The sequence below is a fragment of the Sinocyclocheilus rhinocerous genome, unplaced genomic scaffold (genome assembly GCF_001515625.1).
Source record: "Sinocyclocheilus rhinocerous isolate Xijiao unplaced genomic scaffold, SAMN03320098_v1.1 scaffold72, whole genome shotgun sequence".
In the NCBI taxonomy this organism is placed as follows: domain Eukaryota; kingdom Metazoa; phylum Chordata; class Actinopteri; order Cypriniformes; family Cyprinidae; genus Sinocyclocheilus; species Sinocyclocheilus rhinocerous.
Genome location: NW_015628351.1, coordinates 2,272,795 through 2,282,757, shown reverse-complemented (window position 1 = coordinate 2,282,757; position 9,963 = coordinate 2,272,795). Strand labels below are relative to the sequence as shown.

The window sequence follows — 9,963 nt, the reverse complement described above, 5'->3', positions numbered from 1 at the left end:
CGTTTGAGAAGTACAGATGACATTGTGAATATATTTGGTACGATAATCTTGGTGTAAAACATAATGCTTTCATATTGTGTCCATTTGCATATATTGTGATATGCTATTGAATACCCAAAATAAAACATAACCATCTAAATACACTTGAGAGAGAAAAAAGAAAAAACGTGATTTTCTGTTTTATAAAAATGAACGCATTGACAAGCTATATAAAATAAAAAACAACAAAAAGCTCTCAGCTATGAAATGAATTAAAGTAGCCTATCATTTAAAAAGAGTTAAGTGTAAATGAATATATATGTCTATAAACATTTTTTGACAAGAGTTTGTGTCATCATATTTTTTTATTATTATAACAATAAACCCTTTGAAACTAGTGTGCAATCGAATGTACATAATTTTATAAATCACAGTGTAAACTGAGCTTAGAATGACCTACAGGATTTACAGAGTAACAGCTCACTACCAGTTACAAAAGACACTGTAACAGTCTGTCACAGGTAATACTAGTTGCATTTTTCATCAATTCATTTCTTAAATTACCCTTTGACTATGTTCTGGCCCGCCATAGTGGCGAATTTTTTTTTGTGGCCCGATGCCAAACTTACTTGCCGACCCTGACGTAAAAGCTGCCATGTCCAATCAGTATCCGTTAACTCATGTGCATACTCACTATGACGCATCACTGGTAGTAGGTGATGCTTTGCACGTACTCCACAATGCACCAGTTTCCAGCATAAAACGCGAACATATTGGAGTCAAGAAGCTTTAAACACCAGATACATTAATAAAGTTCAAGATAATGTCAACAGCGTGTCATTAACAGCCTTGAAATAAAATAAATAAACGCTTTTAATCAATTAATTAAAATTCCCGCATCCCTGCCGAAGGCGGAGTCTTGCCGGTTGAAAACGTGCATTCTGCCATGCAATCTCATTAGCGTACCGCGTGAGTCGCGATTGACCAATCACAGCACGAGAAACGCGCTCGCGCTGATCGCTTCCTGATGCCCTACACGTAACAGTGCGCGAGAGCAGCAGCTTCTGCCCTTCTCTGCTTTCTGCACCACGGTCAGCTCTCGACTGCCCTTGCGCTGGCTAGGCCAGATACGGTAAGGTGAATGCAGGGTGTGTGTTGTAGCTTGTATATTTTAGCAGTTAAAAATATTTGTCATGAAAAATAAGGTGTGCTAAGTCAGTGGTCGTGATGTTCGAGCGAGTTATGCAATACTGATGAAGGTGATGCTGTCGTGCGGTGACGTCCTCTAGAATCGGAGTATTCTGTTACTATTATCTCATCTTAACGCTACAACGTTTATGTGACGCACAATTGTTATTAAGAAGAGATGCAGATGTTTTTCGTGACCTATACTCGTTCTCGTGACAGAAACACTTTCATTCAAAAATGTAAAATGACGTTTAGTGTAGAAAGGAATTCGTCTTAGGTTACAGCTGCTGTACACGGGATTTTGTCAGCAAACTAAATAAAACGAGTCCCGGTTTGACACCGGATATTGGAAAGATATGTAACTGGAGACATTACTTTTATTTGTGTAGCTTTTAAACGTTGCAATAGATTTATTTTAGAACTATATTTGATCATTAGTGTGACAGATATTATTATCAACACAGCCTTTTTTATGGTCATCACAGATGTTTAAAATCATGAATTTGAAGCTGATTTTAATGTAATTCTCAATATAAATCTGATACAATTGAGAGCAACACTTTCTCTATGCACTGCAGACAGGAGGCCAGTCACTTGTTACTGTCTGTCTCAGTTAACCCAACCCACTGTGTTGTGGCCAGTGGGAAGTTTCCACAGACGTTTAAGGCTACAGGATTTTCCATTGGTTCAAAAGAAGTGTATGTTTCTTTGTTGGTTTTATATGTTAGCACATAATCATTAATTTGAGAGATGAATAGTGACTTCGCAGGCAAAAACATTCAAACCTTCACAAGCATAATGCTAAAGGATTTGAGTGCCACTACATGTTTCTAAATGTCCAGTACAGCCGCATTTTTAGCCGAACAGGTGCTGACAGCTGAAAGGCTCAGCTTTTCTTGGCTGGAGAGGGAAATAGGTGTTTGCAAGTCACAATGTTAGTTTGTTCTCAACTTCTGGTGCCTGTTGCTCATGTTGACTGTCAGAATGGGGTGGATTACTCAGTTTGAACTTGTTAGTCCTTTGGTGACTGCATTAACTGAAACTCCAGATCATATAAAGAGTGGATGCTGATGAAATGTGGTGAAAGAGTGTAGAACCTTCCTCATCTTTGACTCAGTTTGGAATAGTTGAGTCATTTCCTAGTGGGGAAATCACCATAAGGCCTTCAATGGTATTAGCTATGACTAGAAGTTAAATTTATATTTCCATGTTCTTATAAAGCAAAACTATATTACTATTCTTATATTAAAAATATTTTTAAATAAGTAATTAATAAAAAATATAAAAATTCTATTTTGTCTAAATTAATTCAAAATAAAATACTGAAAACTGTAATTTTAAGGCTTAATATAATCTAAATGTAAAAATAGGGTAAACATGCTTTAACAGGTACATTTTCAATATTAGTCGGTCGATGCAGATAGATAAATAAAAAAAAAATCAAATATAGACCAATAACTGATATGGTACCAATACATTGTACATCTCTAACCATAAGTGTTATTTTGTGGCTGTCTGATATGTTTTCAGCTCTTTATGTTTTTTTACATGTGTTTTTTTCTGCTCAGAAACTGCAACATGTCCATCCTGAAGATCCACGCTCGTGAAATCTTTGACTCCCGTGGAAACCCCACTGTGGAGGTTGATCTGTACACCAAGAAAGGTATGTAATGCTAAAAAATGTTAAAAATACTTCACAATTTCATTGTTTTTCATTATATTATTTACTTCAGATATTTTTTTTTATACAAAAAAAAAGAGAATCACATTATATGTATATTGATCTGATGATTCTTTCAGGAAGATTAATCCATTTTGTAATGTGCCAGCAAATTCAAAAATGGGTCAATTTTAGAGATAAAAAGCATCGTCCATCATCACCACTGTCTCTTCAACCGCAGAGCAGTCCATTACAAGTTGAACATCAATACAAAGCGACAGTAATTGACATTGTATGTGGTGTTATTGGGGCGTGCAGTCTGAATGCTGTGGCAGTTTCACAAGGGTGAGCTTCTGAGCTGCTCTCTGCCTATTCAGGCCCTCATGTTGGTGTCCAATAGCATAGAGTCGACGTTTCAGGTGGTAGGTGGTTATAAATAGCTGAAGTTATACATACCACTTGGATTGCATTGCTACAGTGTGGTGCTTTGCACATGAACACAGAAAGTAATTATATTCAAGTTTGGGGTCAGTAAGATTTTTATTTTTTATTATTTTTATATTTTTTTTTTATATAAATTAATACTTTTATTCAGCAAGAAAGTATTAAATTAATCAAAAGTGACAGTAAAGTTACAAAAATTTATATTTTTATTCTATTTTTTTTTAACTTTCTATTCATCAAAAAAAATGTATCACTCACAGTTATATTAAGTTGTATTAAGCAGCACAATTGTTGTAATGGCTGCTGAAAATTCAGCTCTGCCATCACAGGAATAAATTACATTTTAAAATAGGCTATATTATAATATTTAAAATATTAATAATAATTTAAAATATAATAAAATAAAAACACAGTTATTTTACATTGAAAATTCATAATGTTACTGTTTTACTGTATTTTTGATCAAAATAAATGCAACTTTCGTCAAGACTTATTTAAAAAAATAAAAACAGGAAAAAAATCTTACAGACCGCAAACTTTTAAATGGTAGTGTACAACATTTAGACTTTTTGCCCCATTGTATCTCATATTAATGTTTTGCTCATTTGCAACAATGCTTAAAAGCATATACCTGATTTTGTAACTTGCTTTTTGTCCAGTCCCCTACACACAAATGTAACACAAGGTGGTGCCTTGTCCTCTAACACATGCTCGGAATTTTAATTATGTTTAGTGAATGACCATTTTGAAAGATTGAGGCTGGCAAGAGAACAAATATGAAGAATATCTCTTCTGCCAGATTGTATTGAACAGAGAGAGAGTTGGCATACTTTGCCAGGTTAGTGTTTGAAGGTGATGAATGCGTTTTTTTATAGGGACTAATGTGTAGAATGTTTATTCATCTTCTGCCGATGTTCTTGTACTTTTCCCCTCAGTCCCAGGTGTATGAAAACAAATGGAGACAACGCACCCAAATCTAATGTGTCTGTGTATTTGAGTGCAGCTTAATGAATGTGTTTTGATTAGTATGAGGGCTGGAAAAATACAGCCTAACGTATAGCTAGTGCACAATTTCTAAGATTTTGATTCATTGGATTGGCAAAGCATTAAATATGAATGATTGGATCAGTGTATTAACACAGATATGTTACAAAGATCAAAACTAGGCATTATTGCACTCTGCATGTTTTATAGGTTTGGATACTCTACTGTTGCTTGGTGGAAATGATTGGTTAGGTACAGACTTACTATGTAACAGTTGATGAGTTTCTGGTTAAGCTTTAAATCCGTTTTCAACTGCACGCTCTGGCAATCGACTTATGCTCGCTCAGCAGAGCTGATTGAATATGCATGTGCAGATTTGCCACACTCGGAGTCAAAATATGCCATCATGTAGTGCATGTGTGCCAGCCTCAATCAGGGGGTGTCCCTTTCTCTCAGGAGGTTACATCACAAGAGGAAACCCCCTTAACATCACTTTCTACATTGTTTGGGTGATAAAAATGCCTTGAGGTACCATGCTTATCAATTGTTTAATCAATCAATTATTTTTTCTGTCAACATATTATGTAATATATTGACATGTAGTCTGCTGCTGGTCTGCAGAGATTTTTATTTTTATTGTGATTCTGTTGCTTGACCTCTTCTGCAGTGAGGAGGTGTGTCCTACCATTCCTTATATGGTCGACCAGCTGTGACCTCAGTGGTTCTAGTAGGAATTCTGGAATCAGATTTCTGCAAAACTAGCAGGGTTGTTTGTACATGTTTATAACCATTCACAGGTTTCCTTGTATTTATTGTTCAACAGGTCTCTTCAGAGCTGCAGTGCCCAGTGGCGCTTCTACTGGCATCTATGAAGCCCTTGAACTCCGTGACAATGACAAGACACGTTATCTGGGCAAAGGTTTGTATTTCAGATATTCAGTTTGTAAATTTAGTATTTCAAAGCGTCACTAGAATTCTGAGATATTAAACTTTAAAATTAAGTAATTTTAATATTTAATTTAATGTTAATATTTAAATATTAGAATTTAAATATTATTGTTTGACAAAACAATTCAAAGTTTTTTTAAAAATGTATTAGATATTAATAATATGAGAATAATAAATATACACTACTATTCAAATTGGTGGGATCTGTAAGATTTATTTTATAATTATTTTTGTTTTGTTTTTGAAAAATTACTTTTTTTCAACAAGGACCCATTAAATTGTTCGAAAGTGACAGTAAAGACATTTTATAATGTTACAAAAGATGTTGTTTTTTTATTTTATATTCATCAAAGAATCTTGAAGAAATGTTCCTTGAGCATATTAACATATAATGATTTCTGAAGGATCATGGGACACTTAAGACTAGATTAATGGCTGCTGGAATTATTTTTTTTTATAATAGAAAACGATTATTTTAAATTGTAGTAATATTTCACAGTACTGTTTTATTGTTTTATTGATCAAACAAAAAGCATAGGAGACTTCTTTCAGAAACACTAAAAAAATCTTACTGACCACAAACCTTTTATCAGTAGTGTATAAAAATAGAATAAAATGTTCTATGTGAAAACTCATTTTAAATCATGCTTGATTTGTAATGTTTACCAAATATACATAATATCATATGTATATTTCATATGTTATTCATTATCATAATAACATCGAGAAAAAATCTGAATGATATTAAGAATGTACTGCATTTATTTATTTATTTATTTTTAAACCTTCATTTCTTAATTTCTGTGAAATCCATAATTTTTTTTTCAATGGGATCCATCTGCACTGCAGTGTTTCTTTTCTCCTCTCATCCTCTCTTTCTTCTGCCATCTTTTCTCCTCTGTCAGGGGTGAAAAGAGCTGTTAAATATGTAAATGAGTTCTTGGCCCCTGCTTTGTGTAATCAGGTAAATTAGCGTGTGTATTAACTGAAGTGAGGAACTTAACCCCTTTTGATATAGCACAGAAGCAGCATGAGCCTTTTTTGAGTTTGCTTTGCCGACTAACCCCTGCAGGTATTTGTAGATGATCACAGATGTTTTCATTGACAATAAAGCACCTATCTGCTCTGTGATCATCTAGTCATGTCTGCTCTGCATGTTCATCCACTCCTTGGCCTGGATCAGTGATGGTCTGCTTGTGTCCCTGCAGGTGTCTCAAAAGCTGTTGAGAATATCAATAAATCAATTGCACCTGCTCTGGTTAGCCAGGTAGGAATATTTGTTCTTTGACTAACATGATAATGTATACATACTGTTGTTGAGTTGTGGTTATTCATAATATACAAGAGAGGCACTGAAAGATTATTTGAGAGAATTAGATAAGTTGGGAACCATTATTATTAGTGGTAAGTGTCTTGTTGTGAATATTAACTAACGTTTGAATAAATATTAGCGTTTAGTCATCTCTAAAGACTTATAAAGTTATAAAGATAAAAAAAACTCCCACTAATCTCACAATGCTGTGAATGCCGTAACGTTGCATTTGTTCTATGCTAAATGAAGTTTGTGTGAACGTCATACTCCTTGAATAATGATTGATATTGTCAGTAATCAATCTTTTGTGCTTAAACAGAACGTGTCAGTCTTGGAGCAGGAGAAGATTGATAAGCTGATGCTTGATATGGATGGCACTGAAAACAAGTGTAAGCATATTAATATGATTAAGTGTTTCGTTATAGTTACAATTCCTTGAGTTGCCAGAACAGAATTTATTCACGGTATGAAAGCGTAATTTATCACAGCTCTTCACGCCGGTTTATAAAGACTCTCAAATACGCATCCATTATTTTAATGAATGTGCTCCCTTGAATTCACAGCAAAGTTTGGTGCTAATGCCATCCTGGGCGTTTCCCTGGCTGTGTGCAAGGCTGGTGCTGCAGAGAAGGGCGTCCCCCTCTACCGCCACATCGCAGACCTCGCTGGCAACCCAGAAGTCATTCTTCCTGTCCCTGTATGTGCTCAGAATAATAGCCTGAATAATTATCAGTCTTTACTGATGTACATTACAGTGTTTAACTGGTTTCCATCCACCTATTTAATGCAAATTTTGCGACGTCACAAAAAAAAAAGCAGGATGCTTTAAGTTGGATACATTTTTTTATTCCGTAAATAAACCAAAATCCAAACACATTTACTAAATCAGTTCTTAGATGTGCATCTAAAAAGTAATGTGACTTTGTTTGCCCTGAACAAGTCATGTGATTGAATTCATCAGAACATTTTGTGTGTTCAGTTCTATCTGCTACTAATGCCGGGAATCGTGGCAAAATCGGGCTAAAATCGTGTAGTCTGAACCGAGCATAAGTTACCACTTTCGATAAAAGTGTTTTTGTTTTTTTTAGTTAAATTTAACACGCATACAAGTTGAAATTATTTTAAAAACGTATTATAAATATCATAAATACCAGCTAAAATCGGCCAAAAATTGCTGCATACTTACCTACATCTCTGTCTGGAATAAATGCCCAATGACATAAACCATAAACATTACTGAAAGATGCAAACTATTACGCACTATAAATAGACTGTCTGTTTTCAAAGGCCTTCAACGTTATCAACGGCGGCTCCCACGCTGGAAACAAGTTGGCCATGCAGGAGTTCATGATCCTGCCTGTCGGTGCTAGCAACTTCAAAGAGGCCATGCGCATTGGTGCTGAAGTTTATCACAACCTGAAGAATGTCATTAAGGAGAAGTACGGCAAAGATGCCACCAATGTGGGCGATGAAGGTGGCTTCGCTCCCAACATCCTTGAGAACAAAGAAGGTGAGAGTCTGGAGTTTCGTGATAACAGGTCTAGATGTAGATCTGCCTCAGTTTCATGGAGCAGATTTTTAAGAATGTAAATACTACAGAACTGCCACCATAAATATAAAACATATTCATGGTAAAACATACTTTGGGAATTAAATGTAAACTATCCGTTTGATCTTAGAAATGATTTACATTTATAACCAAATTCATTTTTTTTGCCACCGGTAAGCAAACAAGTACAGATAAGCACTAATATACAATATGGTATAAGACCTAGAGATAACACTCGAGATAACTCAAGGAGTCAGATTACGGTTATCTTGATTATAGATAAGCGAGTTTACAAACATGACCACTGAACAACAAAATGTTTGAGTTACTATGAATCATTACCTAAACTTGTTCAGTCCTTCAAAACTAATTTCAATCAAACAACAAATGGTTTTCAGTTGAAGATCTGCTGCATTGGTATAATTGAATTGAAGCTAGTGTAGTTCTGCGGCTGAGGCCCACTCTCTGGGGAATTCTGGGAATGCGCATGACCTTGTGTTGCCTACGAATCACAGCCATAACATCTGCCTATTTCAGAGAAAAATAATGTAGAGTTCTTCTTCACATCTAATTGGATTACTTATTCTGTGAATGTCTAAATATTTATCCTGTTCTTTACCCATATTATTTGTTATTTTTACAATTAATTTAGTTGCTGTAGGTTAAAAGCTTACGTGTAATAAGCATAGCACCATGAGATATATGTTCAAGATGCATTTGTTTAAACAAAGTACAAATCAATGCCTGAACTGATTATTTGGCTGTAGCTAATATAAACTGCAGAAATATCAATGGTTTGTAATGAGTGCTTACAGATGTTTTGGGCGTTTGACATGAAATACTTTTGGGAAGTTAATGTTCTCCATTGAATGTTTGTATATTTAAAACTGCATTTGTCAGACTGCAGAACCATTAAAATAAACTAGTGAAGGCGAGGGTAAGATTTAAAATAGTGTAAAAAAAAATTTGGTGAAACCTAAAACATATACTTTACCGTATACATTTTATCCTAAAAGACTTATGTTATTTAAAAAAAAAAAAAAGTTATGCATCAACTACTTATGTTTTTCAGCTCTGGAGCTGCTGAAGAATGCCATTAGCAAAGCCGGCTACACTGACAAGATTGTGATCGGCATGGATGTGGCCGCCTCGGAGTTCTACAAGGGTGGCAAGTACGACCTAGACTTCAAATCACCTGATGACCCCAGCCGTTATATCAGCCCTGACCAGCTGGCTGACCTCTACAGGAGCTTTGTCAAGGATTATCCTGGTCAGTGTCCCTGATCTTTAGTATTACTGTGTGTGAGAGTGTGATGCACTACTACAATCCTCAGACGGCCATTGACAACTGCTTAGTGCAAATCTTAAGTGTGATATATAAACATTAAACAAATTTAATTAATAATAATTTTAGTAATAATAATAATCTAGTGCAGGAACTGATGTTAAACCTTATTGTAAAGTGTTACCAAAACACATTTTCCTTATCTAAGTGCGTTTACCCGAACACAAATTCTTCCCTCATGTCTTTTGGGTATCTTTAGATCTCCAAAAATAGGCACAGGTATTTGAAGAGATGCAGCAGTGAATGAAACCCTGCTGTGGGGGTGAGAGTCTTAACAGGGGTGATTTAACCCCCTAGAGGCCAGTCACCAGTTCTCCAGACTTACAGAATACATTGTATATAAATAATAAACTACTGCATTAACTGTGGTGTATTTATTAGTCTCTTAATAAACAAAAACATTGCAGGGTACACTAGGCCAGTTTTTTTTTTCCAGCAACATTTTATACTTTTTATATACTTATAACTTTTTATATAATTATTACATTATATACTGTTGTTCAGCAACAACATTTATAATGTTACAAATGTTCTATGCTAAATGTCCCCCCCCC

General features: G+C 35.0%; 1 protein-coding gene across 2 annotated transcripts in view; it reads left to right on the top strand.

Annotated features, from left to right (window-relative positions):
• The first annotated feature begins 956 nt into the window (after window positions 1-956).
• The window catches only part of eno1a (enolase 1a, (alpha)), a 12,069-nt gene continuing 3,062 nt past the window's right edge, over window positions 957-9,963 (top strand). The window contains exons 1-8 of one of the 2 annotated variants that reach the window (XM_016549082.1): window positions 957-1,111; window positions 2,736-2,830; window positions 5,079-5,174; window positions 6,109-6,167; window positions 6,835-6,904; window positions 7,079-7,212; window positions 7,803-8,025; window positions 9,137-9,334. In XM_016549082.1, coding sequence (XP_016404568.1) covers window positions 2,746-2,830; window positions 5,079-5,174; window positions 6,109-6,167; window positions 6,835-6,904; window positions 7,079-7,212; window positions 7,803-8,025; window positions 9,137-9,334 — 865 coding nt within the window. In that variant the 5' untranslated portion in view covers window positions 957-1,111; window positions 2,736-2,745. Of the gene's footprint in view, window positions 1,112-2,735; window positions 2,831-5,078; window positions 5,175-6,108; window positions 6,168-6,411; window positions 6,471-6,834; window positions 6,905-7,078; window positions 7,213-7,802; window positions 8,026-9,136; window positions 9,335-9,963 lie in introns of both variants that reach the window. The other variant, XM_016549081.1, reaches the window with a different exon arrangement.